The 18643-nt window shown below is 38.9% G+C and overlaps 3 protein-coding genes across 19 annotated transcripts in view; 1 reads left to right on the plus strand and 2 right to left on the minus strand.

The window, feature by feature from the left end:
* LOC108116374 (eye-specific diacylglycerol kinase) overlaps nucleotides 1–18643 on the minus strand; it is a 125811-nt gene that overhangs the window by 95575 nt on the left and 11593 nt on the right. For 15 of the 17 annotated variants that reach the window (XR_005993909.1, XM_017228265.2, XM_017228247.2 and 12 more), the window contains exon 1: nucleotides 14615–14828. The exons of the other annotated variants lie outside the window; for them this stretch is intronic. The gene's annotated coding sequence lies outside the window, so the exon portion shown is untranslated. Of the gene's footprint in view, nucleotides 1–14614; nucleotides 14829–18643 lie in introns of those variants that run through there. 17 annotated transcript variants of the gene reach the window in all.
* Nucleotides 15944–16486, minus strand: LOC108116522. The gene has a single exon (XM_017228463.2). It carries the CDS (start codon nucleotides 16475–16477, stop codon nucleotides 16013–16015), a length of 465 nt encoding a protein of 154 aa, XP_017083952.2. The 5' UTR covers nucleotides 16478–16486; the 3' UTR covers nucleotides 15944–16012.
* LOC108116496 (protein FAM136A) lies at nucleotides 16591–18314 on the plus strand. The gene has a single exon (XM_017228432.2). The coding sequence runs from the start codon at nucleotides 16844–16846 to the stop codon at nucleotides 17366–17368; it is 525 nt and encodes a 174-aa protein (XP_017083921.1). The 5' UTR covers nucleotides 16591–16843; the 3' UTR covers nucleotides 17369–18314.

An 18643-nucleotide genomic window follows, 5' to 3' on the forward strand; every position in this document is an offset into this window, starting at 1 on the left:
AGATTTCACTTAAGTACAAAACAACAACAGCAACAACAACAACTTCCTTTTTGTATGAGAAACCCCAGCCGTGGTTAATGATGAGAAACCCCCCATGCCCGAAAAAGTAGGCAACGCATTATTCTACGCCGTTGCCTTTGGCCCCGGCTGAAGGCTCTGCGCTGAGCACATGAAAATGTGTTTCAAATTGCCCATAAAAGTGTGTCAAAAAAAAATAAAGAAAATAGGAGACCAGAAGGCACTACATGTGTGCGAACTAGTGGTTATTTTAATAAAGTAGGCTTTATAGGGTTAATATTTTGCAAGGCTAACACTGAGAGGGAAACTAATATAAAACTCGCAATCTTTCAAATTTAAGTACTAACCTTAAGCTAATATCAAATAGCACTGCCTAGCAACCATAAAGACCATTTAATTATCTAGTTTCGAGCTTGTGAAATTGACTGTGCGTCGTAAATTGGCTTTGAAAAATATGTTCAGCTTAATGGCAACAATTCTATTAGAAATGATTTATGAACTTTACCAGAGGCACACACACACACACACACACACTCGCACAAATCACTCGGGGAAACCAACATTTAAACCCCTTTCTTTTTGTTTTTATTTGCCAACCCATGAGAGGTCCACTTTTTGGCCAAAAAGGTGAAGGACATGAGTTGGCGAATTTCCGGTAAAACGCTGGATGGGCATGCTGTGTGTGTGTGTGTGTCTCTAAATTTGCGTTCATTTGTGCAAAATGAGTGCGTGCTCTTTGGGGCGTGGCTGTCAAAGCGGATGGAACGCACTTACACCTTACTTATGGTATATATATATATATAGTATATAGCCATATCATATATATATATATACGAACTCAACCCTCAAGCAGACAGCCGAAAAACACACATGAGCTGGCAGCTGAATGGGCATATTTTCGGCATGATTTAACACTTAATTAGCAGCGTTTTTGACTCGAGTGTCGCCCCCATCATCATTGTCAGTGGCTCGTGGCTCGGCATACGGGGCGTATGAGTAATCGCCATAAACGTTATAATCAAGCATAAACACATATAAGCGTTACTACCTCACACACTTGTACAGAGAAAGAAAAATGTTTAAGTTGAAGATTTTAAAAGAAAACTTAAATTTATATTATTTTAAACTCGGAGTTAACTTTTTTTCTACTTTTAAGACCTTTAATTTAGTCTTCTCAGCTCATTTAACTTTTCTGAAATATTTCTAACTAATTACAAAGCATTTTCTCGCAGTGCTCTTATCCCTTTTTCCAGCTGCCAGCTGTGTGAATTATTAAATAAGCAACATGGCGGCGGACAGCACAAAAATAATGAAAAATAAAGCCCGAATGTTGCATACTTCTCAGCTGAAGGGATTTCATCCTCCCTGCCTGAGTGTGTATATGTAAGCTATACACAGGTGTATGTATGTGTGTGTGTGTGTGTTTGCGTTTGTGTTTTGGCCGGATTTCGTTTTCGGTTAACGCTTTCGCAAGCGGTTCCTGGAAAGTAATCGGTTCTTGATGGCCAAAAGCTGTCGGTGGTGGGCAGAGATTTGTTCTTAAATTTATGTCGATGCTTAGCAGGAATTACAGGGGAAAACTCTCTTCCCACCTAACCCCTACCTGCCTAACGAAATTCCCTTATTTTCGGGTTATTTATTCAAATGAGAATTGGACTTTATAGCCATTTGGTATTTGGTAAGTTGATTTAAGATATTTCATATATTTTTTATGCTCTTTCTTTCAAGGGAAATCTCTTTCTTAACCTGCACTTTTGTCTATTAAAAAGTAATCATTTTCATTTTCATTTGCTACCAAGATAATTCCATTTAGTCCACTTGCAACCACTTGCTACTCTTTTATACACACACTTTCCCTTTTAGTGCGATTAAATGAAGAGGAAAATTAGAAAAATCTCTACAAAACGGAAATGGAAAACTTCTAACGGAAATGCCGAGGCATCAAGGCAGGCAGACGACACACTCTCACACACATTTTCTAAATGCAAGCAAATGTGCAGGAAAAGCTTTCTTCCTCTCTCACTCTGATCTACACTAATTAGCCAAGAATTTCCATTTCAAATTGAAAACGCATCCACCTCCCTCCCCCTTTTTTGACACAACCTACCAAGACCAAAGTAGAAGCCCAAAAATATTGCTTAAATATTTATAATAAATGCATGTTGTATAACATTATTTTCCTTTTATTTTTATTCACTTTTCGGTGTACTCTCCTCCTCTGGTGTTCTACCCCTCTGACACTCTCCCCCAATTCCTCCACCCCATTCCTGCATGCAAAATAAATAATTTCATTTGACTTGCAAATGTTGGTGCTGGTGCCACCACGCAATGCCAAGCTACTCTCAGCTGAGACCCAAAGAGCTCAGGCTCTGAGCCCAGCCATAATGCCAGGCATCAGCTATATAGTCATTGCCATAGCTATAGCTTTTCCCAGTAGCTACTACAACAACAACAACAGCACCAGCAACAACAAACGAGCCAAAGGAAAACAATGCCAAGAACAGTGCAAACAAAATGGTAGCAACAACGCATATGAATGGATGAAACAACAACAGGAGCAGCCAGGCTAAAGGGGATACAGGAAACTCTAAGTAAAATGAACAATCAGAAATGCTCTTTTTAAGGTAATATTTGAAAGATTTGAAAGATATTTATAGACTTATATAGAAAGATCTATCATATATTTGAGTTTCCCGAACTAGTTTTACTTTTCTTAACTTAACTTTAAGTCTTAGATTTTTGAAAACCAAGTTGTTGCTCCTTACTGCCTGACCTAAACTTCGAATCTTCACTTAGTTAATAGATTAACTGAGACTCTTTATCAAAGAAATGCTAAGAATATTTTACTGTACTCCTAATATCTTCTCAGCACCTTCACAAACCATCATAGAGAGTATCGCTTGTCAAACAAAAACGCCGGCAACAATTTTCCGCAGTTTTTCCTCCCCCCCACAGCCAACTTGGCTTGCTGGCTTCCCGTGTGCCGTCGCGTCTTTCGACGTCTCTCAAGTGCAACACACACTCGAAAGCGTTGGCACACTCAGGATACAGGACTCAGGGCTCGGGCTGTTGCCTACTTTTAGGCCACAAGCCATGGAACGGAAATGGCAGGCGTTTTAAAACGCACAAACGTCAGGCTAACTAACATGGAAAAAGCAAAGCGAAAAAGAGAGAGAGAAAAACGAAGCAGAAAAAATAATTAACATAACATAAAGCCAGCGGGAAATGAGAGCTTTCAATGCATTTTCAATATATTTTCATTAAAAATTAATTAACGCAACCACCGCAGCCGCCCCAAACTCCTCCCCTATTTGGCCTCAAGTAATGTCATTTTAATTTGATATTTTACAGCCATGGTGGGGGGGGTGGTGGTGTTGGTATTTTGTTCGAATTAAGGGTAAAAGCTCGGCGGTTTGTTTGTTTGCATTCTCTATATATTTTTAATGTAATTAACACACCGAACATTACGCTCAAACAACAACAACAACAATTTGAGGCGATAAAAAACGCAACCGAAACGCACTCAAACCGCAAGCTTTTAATTAGTCGCACCAAGGCAACGGTGGTAGTGGCAGCGGCATCAAGTCAGCAACTTTTTAATGACACAAGAAAATAGTCATAGTGCATTTCCCCATTCCAACATTTTCACTACCATAAATGCTGACCACGAAGATCTGGCCAAGGCTGGCGGTGCAAATCACACAGAGCCAGCAGAATTCCCAGGCGAATAATTCGCTCAAGTTGACATTTTTGCAGTGAAAGAGGGAGGAGGGAGTGCTAAGCGACGGTGTGGGTGCTAAGCGACGGCGGGATAATTAGATGGTCACGCGGAAAAAGTGGAATCTGGCGAGAAGTATTTCTCAAAAAGTTACCTAAAATATATATCTCCCTGATACTAACGAAAGTAATCAAGAAAAGAATCAAATCACAAGTTGTTATCAAAAGAATGTTAAGTTAAAGCAGAAAATTGCTTCATATGCTAGCATGGCAACCCTATACATCCACCATTCTAAAGATTGGTCACTCTAAACCTCCACTCAACATCCCCTTCTAACTCAATTCAAGGAAATAAACTTAAGCCAAGGCTTACAAAACTATAGAACCTGACAACCCTGCCTCGCAGACAGGCAGCTAGCCAACTTGAAAGCCCCATGGAACATTCAACATTACAGCGCGTGGCAACCCTAATGCATTCTGAAGTATTTGCGGTTCACTTTTGGCGATGTCGCATTCGTCAGCGTCAACTTAACGCTGTGCTGTGCCTCCCTCCCCCACCCTGCTGCCATATTCGTTTGGTATTATTGTTGGTCTTGGCCCTGTTCTTTGGCTCGCCGTTATCCTTATCCTTATCCTTGCCACTGAGAGAAGAAGAAGAAGAAGAAGACGTCTGTCGCCGCTGCTGTTATCCTGGCTGTCATATTTGCGGCTCAAGTGCTGCACTTTGTTATTTTTAGCGTCGTCGTCAACGCCGTCTCGGCCACGCCCCCCCTATCGCATACTGGCAACTTTCTCGCTCATCTTTGGCCGTCGTCGCTGTTCTGTTTATTGACGACGCAGCAAAATTGATGATGCAAATATTTGTAACAAGAATTGTTGTGCAACCTCTCGCCTCTTCCCCCTCTTTGGTCTTCTAATAAATCGAACTATGACACTGAGAGAAAAAGTTTAAACTGGCCAAAAAAGAGTTTTTAGACTGCTTTTTGGAGCCTTCTTTTGGGTCAAAAAAGACGAAAATTTCTATCAAAAATCCTCATTTTTAAGCAAACTTTTTGGTGAATTTCTCTCTTCCAGTGTAGCATTTCAGGCCATCTCCACCGCCATTTGCAGTTATTGCACTTTGTCTGTTTGGCTTTGGATGTTGTGATTAACAAGTAAGCTCGTGGCTTTCAATGCCTTTTCCATCGCCATCCCTACTGCCCTCCCTCCCTCCTACATCTTGCCACAGATGTCTGCCGCAGACGGAAAACAAAAACAAGGGGAGCGCACAATATGGGGCAACAATGAGTCTGGCAAAACTTGGGATCACACTGTACTATATATATATATATATATATATAGATAGAGAGAGAGAGAGATATATATATAGTAAGCCCTGTCTTAATTCTATTTGCCCGGAAGGGAGAAGACAGAGACCAACTTCTTGTGCTGTTTGAATAGCCAACAACAATGAGAGACGACGACACTTTAAATAATAAACACTCCCAGAGATTGCCTTAGCTAATTGGACTAGATTTAGTTTTGTTTACCAATTTTTGCTGATGACAGGGATTAGCTTTTTTGATTTTACCACCTGCTAGCTAGGAGGATTCACCTCGAATCTTATCTTCAAGGCAAGGCAATTGGCCAATGCAATTGCTTGATAAATATTGACAAATCAAAGAACGAGCAAGCGATGAATAAATTATAAATATTATTCCCGGCAATGTGTATTTTGAAAGGAAAATATAAGACCACACCCAACCGCCCCCCAAATAATAACAATACATCTTCGGGGGAAATATTTCTGCTTGCGCGATTTGGCAATTATTCAGAGATTTCAGAAAAATTCCCGCAAAGCTATATAATTTATAACCTATTTTCTGGTGGCTAATTGATGATGGAATTTGTTTCTAAAATTTATTACTTAAAACATTAAATTAAGGAAAAAAAAAATATATTAGATATATTTTTAGAAGTCTTTAATTTGTCTAATTAAATTCCCCAAGAAATAATTTTGATTTGGCAATTAATCTTGCAAATGAAAACATTCGCGCATTGCGATTTTGTTTTTCCGTATTATTGATCCAATAACAATTAATGCCGCTCACACACAAGACGTCACGCATTTTCCACCAGCCAGCGCCCCTCCCTCCCTCCTTTTTGTGGCAGGCATTTCCCCTCCCAAAAAAAAAACCCATCCATCATCCATCATCTAGCCGCAATCGAAGCGATCTGTCTGCATTGTTTTGCCTAAAAATAAACATCTTCGCCTCCCCTCGAATGCGATCTCTTTTAAGAGCCATATAGGACGCCCGCCCGCCCGCCATAATATTGGATCGTTGAAAAACTGTTTCGAAATTTCTGTGTATTTATCCATCATTGTTTTTGGGTATCTTTCTAATCACGTCACTAAATCTCAAAACACCTGGCGGTGGTGAACGATTTTTGCGACCAATTTAAAACATTTTTTTCCTTTAGCTTATTTTAAGAATTTTCATTTGCCATTTTATGCCCTGCAGTTGTGTTTATTTTATATTTTCCTCCAATTTTCTTCTCCAAGCGAATTTGCTTTTTTTTCTTAATATTTAATTGGATTTTTGTCACTCAAGCGTTTTACTCACATTTTCGGCTTTTCAAATTTTCATGTAGAAAAATAAATTTAAAAAAAAGCCAAAAAGAAGAAAAAGAAATGAGAGAGAGAAATGGGTAGAAAACGGTCGATTTTCTTGGCAATTTATTGAGCGTGCTAAGATTAAAGGCAACACACACAGAAAAGTTCTCACAAATCTCAGTGCAGTTTTCCCTCCCCCGCCTGCTGACCAACCCCGAAAAAACCGAAAAACCCGATAATTAATGCCCATTTTAACACACATGGGCATTGGGGCTGTTTAATAGACCCCAGGCGTCATTAAAACTATTTAACTATGTGCATGATGTTTGGCCGGTCTCTAGTCTGCAAAACGATTACCAAACTGTCTAAATGGGGAAAGGTCAAACGGTCAAAGGGTCAGAGCTCAGACAGTTGATTGATTTCCAAAAGTGCAGTGCAATGCAGTTTCTAGCAAATTTTCTAATTTATTTCCTAATAAACTGAATGGTTATCAAGAGAAGAAAATCAAATTAAAAGTGAAATATTTTCAATTTTTTCGTATAAAATCAAATAAGTTTTGTCCAAGTTTCAGTTTATTTACTGTACTTGGAAATCTGTAGCAGTTTTCATTTTGCAATCATGCAACATTATTAATTTTTAACGATATGAAAAACCCTACCCTACCCTACTACCCTACCCAATACCAAGCCAATCAAAGTCTCTTGCCAAGATAAATATGGCCAAAACACAAATGCACTTTGTCAACTTTCGGAGTCTCTTTTAATTAGGAAAAGTTGCCTCTGGCTAAGCAAGCACACACTTGCCTTGCAAGTTTTCCCAATCCAGCCAGTTTTCAATTTAGCAATTTTCCATTTTCAATTTCCCAAAGAGCAGATAAAGATCAACAAAAAAGGCATTAAACAAGCATAAATCAGGGCACAACTTTTGCCACATCTGCATATATATATAGTATATAGTATATAGTATATATATATATATGAATTCATGTATATTTTGATGCCCATTGAGGCATCTATAAATTTTCATTGAGTGCCACCGCCAAGTGCTCATAATCATAATCATTAATTTGCATACTTTTTGTTTGTGGGTCGTGCAACATGTCGTATGGGCAATGCTTTTTCCCAGCCAGACTCGAAAAGGCGGTCAACGAACGCAGCTCATGATGATGATGATGATCAGCATGACGCCCCCGAATGTTACACACATTAAAATAAAACTCACATTTGTCATTATTTTCTTTTGCCTTGGCATTGACAATGCCACAGTTTTTCCTCCCCCCCGCATTTTCTGTTTTTCTTTCTTTTCTTTCTTTCCTTCCCGCCGAGCAGAATGATGCTGAAAGTTCAGCTAAACTATTTGGCGAACAAAGTTGGCATCGGGTAACAGCCGTAAAAAGGGAATTCAATGGCTCTCCCTCTCTGTTTATTTTTATGTTTCAATTTGTTTTTACACATTTTATTTGGGTTTTCCCTTTTCTTTTTCTTGGTTAGCCGAAAGTGTTCAATTCGGGGCAATGTTCTCGAGATTTTTGCGGTCAAAGTAAAGGCTTTAAATGGCTATAAGAAGCTCTCTGATAGTTGGAAAAGCAACACCATATCCATGTTAACTATTACTAATATTTCTTCTCTTAAACAGCCAAAACAAAGACAAATCTAAATCAAATCATCAACTGCTGCCCCTTTAGAAAAGCGCATAAAAACAAACCTTCTACAACAGAGAGACAAAAAAGCAGCAGCATCGAGTTCAATGCCTCGTAAATCTTTTTCACTTTACGAGTATAAGCGAGGGACCACCCACAAAGCCAAGTGTCCCGCCCTCACAGTTAGCCTGACCCTAATACTAACTAGCTAGAAAAAGCAAACACACAGCCAGTCACCAGCTGTCCACCAGTTAGCGCCCTTTGATAGATGACCAAAATAAGAAAAAAAAAGAAAAAGCAACAAAAAATTCGAAGAAAATCCCACAAAGAATCGAATTTGTGAGGGACATTAAATGGACTCTCGAGTGTGAATAAGCTTTAGCCTATTTATGGTCGAACTGTTGGCCAGATTTATGAAACTCCATGGCCATCATCATCATCAGGCAACGTCCTTGGGATTTTACTTAAAACCAGCAAAAAGCAAGCAAAATCTCTATCAATGATGATGATGGAAAGAGGCGACGACTCTGATGCATCCTGCAACTTGAATGAACTCAGAAATCGGGGAAAAGAAATTTAAGTGGCTCCTACTTACTCAACTAGCAAGAACTACCAAGAAATAAAAAAAAAAAAAAATAAACAAGTGGAAAGTAAAGTGAAAAATGGGGAAAGATATTGAATAAGTTTTTAGTTCGGAAAATGCAGCAGCATATAAATATTCATGCCAGAAGTTGGTCCCTTCAAGGGTTTTTCTACACAGAAAATTGTTTAAATTTTTCATTTAATTTTAAATTACAAACTAATTTTCAAAATAAATCCCTTTAAAAACAATTTATTCCTTTTTCTTCTGCCATTTTTTTAGAGAGCTCTAAACTAAATCAAGTAAATTGCAGTGGAAAATGCATTTGCATTACGACTAATTAGCAAAGTTCCAGCCTGACAAAGTGGAGGCGGGAGGCGTGGTCAAGGCCGGGCAAGTTAAATCGGAAAAGCAAATGTAGAAAAGAAAAGGAAAACAGAGAACAGAGAACAGAAAACAGCAGTCGGCCAAATAAGACTGGCTAAGCAGTTTATATGCAAATTTTATGAGCTGTCAACGTGGCCAAGTGTCTCGTCGTGTGCTTAAGCCCCATAGAAGGAGATCTCACAGCGTTGGCCAACAAGGGTTAAGCCAGGAGATAGAACAAGAACTGGGTCTTCAACTGGACCATGGACATGGACAACAGAGGGCAAGACAATAGAACTAAAAGAATAAGGGTTAGTTTTAGGAATTTTTAGAGAAAAATGATTTCTTAAACGGAAAATTTAATCTTTTTGTAGATTTTTAGTTTAAGAAAACTATGAAAATCAGCTCTAACTCCATAAAATAACTTAAATTAAACAAAGGATGAAAGTTTCTAAATAAATTTCTGCATTTTTGGAGTCATTAGCTTGACCTCCGTTGTCCACTTCTACTTCAATTATTCATGCCATCCAAGCAAAGGTCAAGTGTATATGTGTCTTTGCCTTCTGCCTTCTGTCTCTAGTCTCTGTATCTGCCTCCTGTCTCCTGTCTCTCTGTGTTTGTGTTAGAGAGGCTGTGGGCATGGCCATGCAATTAAGACCCCTGCGCAGGACGACAAAGAGCCAAAGACATGGTCAGCACATGTGCATATAAATTGCTTTCATGAACATATGCAAAAATCCCGACATATTTTCCTTTCGATTCGAAGCTACAGATGCTCCCAATTTACCTTCTAACTTTCTTCTAATACAAGGCTTTCCACACCCTAACTTTCCCTTTTGCAATGGCCGTCGATTCATCATTCATTTACTCGGATTTCATGCATGAAAATCTGTTGCCAATGTCAGCAGTAACAATGAAAAGGAAAATAACTTTAAGAGAGGTGTTTAGTGATTGATTTTTGGGAGGTTTTTTGGGGGGGAAATTAAGTTAAAAATATAAGAATTAATATTAAAAATCAAAATAAAACACCTTTAGCTTAAAGTTCTTTACTTTTTCTTCCACAAAAACCTTTTCCCAAAACTTTTCACAAGTTTATTAAAAATCCATTCATCACTCTGCCTAACCTAACCCTTTGTGCTGTGAGCTGCGCTGCTGCTGCCTGCTCTATCCGCAGCCCACTAAATGGCCAAATAAAAGCCACGAATAGTTGGCTTTATTAGTTCGGACTTTCCCACCCATTTTCCCCTGTTCATTTTCTTGGGTCAAAAACCACAAAAAAGAACAACGCGGCGCGTGTCAATGACTCCAGTGTAAATAACAATAACAATAAAATGGGGCGTAAAAGGGCGTTTCTTTTATTTTATTCCTCTGTTTCTTTTTTTTCTTTCTTTTTTTTTGTGTGGCTTTCTGCTGCTGCTTTTAGCCACTGAAGTTTGTCAAAATTTGTGTGTGCTTTTCGGTTGTTTTGTGGTTTTTGTTTGACTACCAAAAAACCAAAAACCAAAAACCGTTGACAGCTGTCGACAGGGAAATTAAGCACCTTTTTGCCCCTCCCATTTTTCTCTCAGTGTTTGTTCAGTTGGATTGGCAAATAAATGTTTACACATTTAACAATGTTTGGCAATCGTTTGAGGAGCGGAGCAGTCGATTACTCGACTCACTCAATCAATTGCAGATTGCAATCGAGATTTGAGATTTGAGATTTGAGTTTGCGCTGCCTGCATCTAACACATGGCGTATGCGTAACGTTGTGAAACGCTCTCTAGACCCCCTACTTGCCTCTATAGCCCCTATATGTCTGCACCTATTTGCATTTATCATTGGCAGGCAGAAGGAGCAGCAGCAGAAGCAGCAACAACAACAACAACAACAACAGCCGTCGTTACAGTGACAACACTTTTGCATGCAAATATATCAGACGTCACCCCCCTACCCCCACGTTGGCAGTTAAGCACATGTGCCATGTCGTCCTGGTTCCCCAGGATATCTCCTCCTCTCCAACCTCGCTACTAGCCCCTTTGTAACTTCACCTTTTTCGAGGGGCTTCCTGGCCCTGTTATAGATGTCTCTTCCTTACCTGCTGCTTAGCGGATGAGCAGTGAGTTGAGCGTGAAAGATGGAAGGCATTAAACCGAATATAAAACCTATATCCCGACAATCTAAATCAAGTTTCCTATTAAATTTGACATTCTGCTATTTAAGCCTTCTCGTTTCCAACAATTTGAATACTAAATAGCTTTTCTATAGAGACGAAGCAAACTTTTAATTCCCACTCGATAACCGGAATGCATGATTGATGGGAGTTTCAGGTTAGTTAGTTAGTTAGTTAGTTGCTTGCTTTTGAACCACTGTGCATGGTGGTGGTGCACCAGCGGGGTCCATAAAGCGCACAAGTGCCAAATTGCTTAGGCAAACTACGTTAGTTATTACGACGAACGACGAAGGAGGAACGACGAACGGTTCGTTGGTTGCTACGTTCCATGGCGGCTTGGTTACTTCGATTCGATCCTTTTGCCCATGGCTGTTGCTACTTGCTACTTGCTTGCTATTAATGCTGTTGCCATGGCCTGTTAAAGGCTCATAACTTGGGTTTAATGTTGCGCATACGTATCGAGCATACGCCATGTGTGCCAGCTTTGACACATAAATAGCCAGCCAAAAAAACAACAAAAATTGAACGGGGTGTACATGGACGAATGTTTACCCACCCGACAACTGTCAGTTCTTCGACTGTCTGTCTGTCTGTTTTCCCTTTGGAGTAGCGGAAAACCAACAATGGATAAACAAAAAAAAAAAACGAGGAAAACCTCCCAATTGGCCGGAGACTCAACTCCCTGACAGGCTAAAAGCTCAGCCGGCTAAAACACAGAAGCAGCAATCACTTAACTCTTGCCTGCCTACCTCGCCCACCCCCTTAAAGGGCAGACGAAAAGCCGCTTGATTTTTCACCTGCAATGCCAACACTTCAACAGAGAGATCCATTCCTCATCCCTTCCCAGATAAAAAAAAAAGTAAAAGAACCAACAATGGGTTAAAGTTTAGATGCGGAGGAAAACAAAATAGGGATAAAGTGGCTGCCATGTTTAGACTGGCAGCGCATTCAATTTCTAGCTAATCACATTCTGGGTTCTTGTTCTAGAAAGGGGAAGGTCAAGACTTGAAGAAAACTTTCATTTCCTAATCCTAAATACCCATAGTGACTTCCTTTTTAACCTTGAAAATCTTTAAGTTTGCTTAAACTATAAATTTCCCAAACAGTTTTCCCCTCCACTCTACCAAATGAACCCCAAGACTCCGCAGAAATTGCTTGCCAAGCGCTTAACTTTCAGAGATTTTGATTGATAGCAGCGTCGTCCGCACTCGAGGAAATCCCCATGGATCTATATAGAAAACCCGTATCGACGACGACACGATAACAATGCATTCCCGAGATCGGCAACATTGTTTTCCACTTAAAATGCCATTCAGGCAGGAGGCAGGAGGTCTGGGCATTGTGATATTTTCCATCATAATATTTATTTAGCCAAATGCCCCCAAAGCCAATGTTATCAATACAACTCCACCTTTAAATTGCCACATTGATTGATGGTGGGTGGTGTTTCTGGGGGGGGTGGAAATTCATTTCGTGGCAATGCAGAGAAAATACGAATAAATTACCAAGCAAAGAGAGGCGCAGCAGGAAAATGCAATGCCATTGCCATGCCACACATTTTCCGAAAATTTTCAATTCCTATTAATTAACACCGGAGTTCTTGCCTAGACGGTTGTTTTTCCACCCCACCCCCCTTTCTCTCTCTCTCTCTTGTTGGGAAAATATACAATCTGCAATCAAAATGCGATGCATACGTGTGTGTTTGCCCCCGCCATCGCTGTCAAATAGCCCGCGGGATCTTTCAACCATTCCCATACTTTCATCGTTTTTTTTCCGTCATTTTTCTTGTTGTTCTTCAATTTTTATGTGTATTTTTATTGGATTTTATATGGGAACCCCTGGCATACCGAAAAAAGAAACCCAAAAGAAATGAAAATTGAATATTTTATGTGAAGTGAAGCAAACAACAAAGAAACAAAAAATTGGATCAATTGAAACATCACATTTCCATATGCAGCCAAAGAAAAAAAATGGGGAAACAATTTCTTTATTTCGAAAGCAAGAAAAAATCGTAAAAAAAAAAGACTTTAAAGCAAGCAACGCTCCTTAAAAATTACTTTAAAATATAATAAAATTAAATTTGTAATCCTTAAAAACCTAACTTCCTCTAGCATTTACCCACTAAATGCTACTCCAAAGGAAAACAAAAAGTAAGTCAATGCAAACATCACGTATACGTCGCGTTGTTTCGCCTGTTAGCAAATGGAAATGCAAAAATCAAAGATTGCCGACCGCACAACGTACCGCTGCTTTTCACCGTTTTTGCCATTTTCACAATTTCCCCGAACATTTTCGCGGTCTTGTGTGTCATAAGAGAAAAGCCGGTCACGCGCCAATACAAGAGCTTGCAACATCCTCCGACATGCAGTTGCTTAAACGCAGCGATTAGCAAAAGGACACGTACAAAGGATGCGAAGGATGCGTGTGGCAACGTGAAATGCGGCAACAAGTTCGCTTAACGAGCCTGACCGACAAGGGTCCTCCTTCCCTAACCGCACCCCACTCCATCCCACCCAACGAAATCCTCAATCGGAGTGGCCTAAACCCAAAAGGCACTAAAAACCCAAGCCCCAAAACCCAAATCGCTCTCTTTGTGGCCAACAATTTTTCGAAATGAATGGCATCGTTTAATACAATTGCACACAGGGCGTATGCGTAACGAGCATGTTTCCGTTTTCTTTTTTCTTTTTTTTGCCAGGCGATCAGAAAAATAACCAAAAATGAAAAGCAAGGCAAGGCAAGGCAAGGAAGGGAAGAGGAAAAGGGAATGTCCTCTGAAATCGTTGGAAATTTTTCATTTAATCATCTCATTGACACACAGACAATCGGAGAATGGGTCCCAGCCAGCGAGACAATGAAAATGTGGGTAATTGAATTTATAAAGAATGGCAAATGCAAGGACTTGGCTAAGGATTCCGTTTGAAATTTGAAAATTTTTACAAGCAAATTTAAAGGAACTTCAATGGTGAGTATAAAAATGATTTTTTAAATATTTTAAGGGAAATTTTGAAGCCGTTTTTGGTAACTTTTTTAAGATTTTCTTTAGGAAATTTTATTTATTTGATTTAAAACTTTAACAAATTCCTCTTAAAATTGTAAAACCAAAATGTAAATTCTCAGATTTTGAACTTTTTAAATAGGAACATTAAGATAATCATAAAAAATATGTAAAAAATATTTCCTAAACCCCATTTTACAATCTAAAATAAATCCCTAAAAAACTTATAAAAACCAAATAAAGGTTCCACAATACAACCTTGTACTTCCCATTTATTTTGAATATAAAATTCTAGGAAATTTTTTATAAACTATTACTCAACCACAGAAATAAGTTAAAAAAAACACCTAAAGGGAATCCCCCTTGGCAGACTTTTTCAAAACGTTTTCCCCCCAAAAACCACAACAAACCAAAACACAAACTCACACACACACTCCGTCATAATGAAATTAAATCATTCACACACATTTGATCACGAAATTAATCAACGAAAAATGTTTCCCAAGAATTTGTTTTTCAATGAATTTGAATTAAGTAATTTTGATATTTACCGAACTCGCAGTATTTAGTTTTTGCTTTCAATGGGAACGCACTTTTCAGTCGTTCGAGTCCAATGAAAATTTCGTGCACATTTTTGTGCGTTTTACACGTTGACAGTAGTTAGGATTCAAAAATCACGAAAAACGATCTTAGAACTGATTTTCCTTTAGTTTTGAGAGTTTTGTTTGGTTTTTTGTTGTCTTAACTTTAAGTTAGGTTATTTGAAAAATATATTATAAGTTAAATACTTGGAAATATCTTTGAATCTTATTTTTTGATTTGAATATTTTTTTTTTTGTACAAGTTAATAAAGTTTTTAGCACAACACTTAGAAGCACAATCAAAAAAAAAAGAGTTTGTTTTGTGATGATTTTTTGGATTGTTTTTGTTTTAGTTTTTAGGCGATGTTGATGTTTTGATTTTCTTTCCTTTGAGAACTTGACAGTTCCAGAGAGTTTCGGTATTTTTTTTTTTTTGGGTATTGAAAAGTCTTTTGGCCTGTTTTGCTATTTTTTAAAAAGGTTTTTTGTTCGTCTTCTAGCACAACGCGCCTCGTCGACCGTTCAAATGAAACTGATGCTAAGGCGACGCTTTGCCAGGAATATAAAGCGACCGGGAGCGAGAGGCCGCTATCGAGTGGCCATGATGGTCTGAGTGAGATGGCTGCTTTCGGCTAAGCATTTCGGTTAAGTTCGGCTAAGACCCGAAGTATTATAAACACCTGTAAGCAGCCCTCGATGCCGGCGAGAGAGCGAGAAAGAGAGTGTGTGTGTGTGTGTGTGTGGTGGGGGACTAAAAGGCCGTATCGCTCTCACTCCCTCACCCTTACCCGCCCACACACGTCCCTGTGCCTGTTCTATCTCTATCTTTCGCAGTCATTCCCTCCCACTCTGACATTCGGAAGCGGAAGGAAACTCAACAGTTGGCACATCATTCAGTGGAGAGAGGAGAACGGAGAGCGGAGAAAGTTGAGCGGAGAAATGCAGAGAAATGCGGGCGGCAGCGCTACTGATTGTTGTCGTTGTTTGTTGCCATCAAAATTTATGGCAATCATTTGTGTGCGGTCTTTTAAGTTTGGCCCAACTCAAGTGCCCGAAACTATCGATAATTATCGATGGGGTGTGGTGGGGGGTACTTTAGGTAATCGCTGGCACTGCCTGGGATAATCCCAACGATTATGTTAATGACATTGTTAAGCATTATCAATCAGATTGTTGGCCATATCTATCGATTTGAGTAAACCATTTTATGGACATTCTGAAAACCATTTAACCGCCAATTAGCATGTTATCGGTATAATCGGAAATATTCCACTTGTTATCGATTAACATAACAGGGCCTACGATTAATGAACATTATTTATTTGGCTTTGTATTTGTTAAAATAATTTTGGTGCCTGTAAATAACTCTTACAATTTCCTCCAAGAAAATAGATTGAAAAATTCTTCAAGGAAGTCCTCGGTTTCATGCTGTTCGTCAACCTTGTCCAGTAACCTTTTCAACCTTCTGGCTAATTCCTTGTCCTTCTCCAAAGTATCAATCAGTTTTTCAGCTTCGCTTTTCACTAATCCCAATTCACGTAACAAACGTATCACACGCCGCTCAAAAGGCGTGAAAGCTTGACGATTGACCCGGAAATATTCTTTCAAATCGAAAATTTTCCCCTGTGGGGGGGGTCTGAACAAATTCATAAGCCACGAACATCGCCAGCATGGCTCAGGATGCAGACGTTGGTTAGGATTTGGCAGCCTTATAAGCCGGTTTTCCTCTTTATCAAACTCACAGAATCGCTTGTTGGCCAACTCTCGATCAAAAGCTGACACAGAAGCAGCCACAAAAAGGAGAAGGATTCCCAAGATATTTAAGTAAAGCATTTTGAAAGCTAAGTGAATGCTTTTGAAACTCTTTCTTATATACCCTTTTCCAAACTGCATTATCGAAGAACACTAATTAAGTAAAAGCCAATTAGAGATAGCTTGACGTTGATTTATGTGTAAACCTTGGCTTCCCTTTACAAAATTTGCTAGAATAAAACCTTAACACGACCTGACTTAACTAGCAAATTCTTTAGTTTGACTATTAAAATTCCTTCTTTAATGGCAAAAACCTTTTAGGGAAAGCAAAGAAACTAAATAATATAATTTAAAGTTACATGTTTTGAAAAATAAATGAACAGAAAACAGAAAACTTAACAGCTTTTTTGATTGGATTTTATCCAATATACAAAAATATTTAAAATTATGAAAAACAAAAAATCACATTGGCTTTGTGATTTACCCCAAGAAAATCAATCACTCTCCATAACTTCCCAACGAAAATCACAACTCAACAATATATATTATATAATATCATCCTACAAAGCCCCCGAAATGGACTGTGATAGCTCAACCTTAGAGGACCAACGAGAGCGTATGGATAATGCCATTTTGACCGCCATGGAGGATCTGGATCGGGATTATCTACGCAAGCTGCAGATCGAGATGCATGCCTGTGCCTCTGCTTGTTGTGCGGATGTGGATGCTAATGCAGAGGCGGTAGAGCGCTGTGTGGACCGCTGCCAGATCCGCTTGACTCGTGCCCGCTGCTTCGTCCAGCAGGGCATGTCCGACTTTGAGAACAAGCTGGAGAAGTGCATTCAACAGTGTCGAGTCCATGGATCTGATTATCATTTGGAGCGCTGTACCAACAACTGTGTGGACAGTCATGTGGGATTGCTGCCAGAAATGCTTAGAGCTATGCGTGATACCCTAGAAAAGGGAGTTTAGGAGGGGCTACTATGGGGTGCCTAGTAAAACAGAGAAGTCTTTCCTAAGCTTTTATGAATTTTTGTGGTTAAAATTTAATAAAATTTCAACACAAAATGTAAACTGATTGAAGATTTGCCATCTTTAAAATCAATTTCCCATATTAGCAACCTAATCCGAAGTCCTAAAACCCAATTAAATGCCAATTAATTCCTAAACAGCTTATCTATTAATGACAAACGGCAATTAGGGCCGCCTAACACCGGTCGCTAAACGGTCTGGGAAATGCTTATTGATTTGTTTACTAATCTAATCGATTATGCTGCAATTTTTGGTGACCCAAAAACATGCTTTTTATAAAGCAATTACCAGCCCCATCAGCTCCGAAAAAAATGAATCAGCCATACTGATAGAAGGCAATACAAATTATTCATAGCAAACATGTCCGTACAGGCTAGGCTGTGTGATTTATTCAGAAACATACGGCCAAACGTGCCGCATGTAAATGCTCCCAATTGATACGACAATAGCAATAATCTCTTCGACACGGACAATGTGGCACACTTTCAGGCTAAGGAGCAGCAACAAAGTTTGGGCCTCAAATGAGGCCCCCACAATTGCCGTCGAAGAACCCAGAAAACGCTACACAAGGAACCAAGGAGGTCTGTCTGTTTCAAATTGGATCAAAACAAGAGAAAGAAAGAAGAAAGTTCACAATATTAGTAGGAAAAAACCATCTACGAGCTGTCCATCAAATGGAACTCTGTAATCACAGCCAATTGAAATAGTTTCGAAGGGAAATTGACCTGCATTGCTGACCATCTGCTAGGGCATGGCATAGGCCGAAAAGTTTGCCAATCGATAGGTTAATAATGCTATTTGGATAATTATCGATAATATGAATATGTTATCATATATTTTGATGAGGTAAAGTATGTGATTTATAAATGAAATTTAAACAAATGCTGATTTTTCAATACAATCTATCGATTGTTCGATAGTTTTTCTAATATATAGATATACTTAGCGCTAAATGCATTGCTGACTATATGCTAGGGCATGGCATGGGCCGAAAAGTTTGACAATCGATAGGTTAATTATGATATTTTGATAATTATCGATAATATCGATATTTTATCCTATATTTTGATAGCGTGAAATATGTTATTTATGAATAAAATTGAAAGTATTTCTGATTTATCAATATTAACGATAACAAAATCGATAATTTCGATATTTTTTCTAATATATACCCATATTTATTGCTAGCTTTGACATTCGTTAGTGCCAGCTCTA

Source organism: Drosophila eugracilis, unplaced genomic scaffold, assembly GCF_018153835.1.
Source record: "Drosophila eugracilis isolate 14026-0451.02 unplaced genomic scaffold, ASM1815383v1 contig_498, whole genome shotgun sequence".
NCBI lineage: Eukaryota > Metazoa > Arthropoda > Insecta > Diptera > Drosophilidae > Drosophila > Drosophila eugracilis.

Coding starts and splice junctions, on each gene's coding strand:
- LOC108116522 (XM_017228463.2), bottom strand. CDS start 16,477: ATGCTTTACTTAAATATCTTGGGAATCCTTCTCCTTTTTGTGGCTGCT.
- LOC108116496 (XM_017228432.2), top strand. CDS start 16,844: ATGAAAAACAAAAAATCACATTGGCTTTGTGATTTACCCCAAGAAAAT.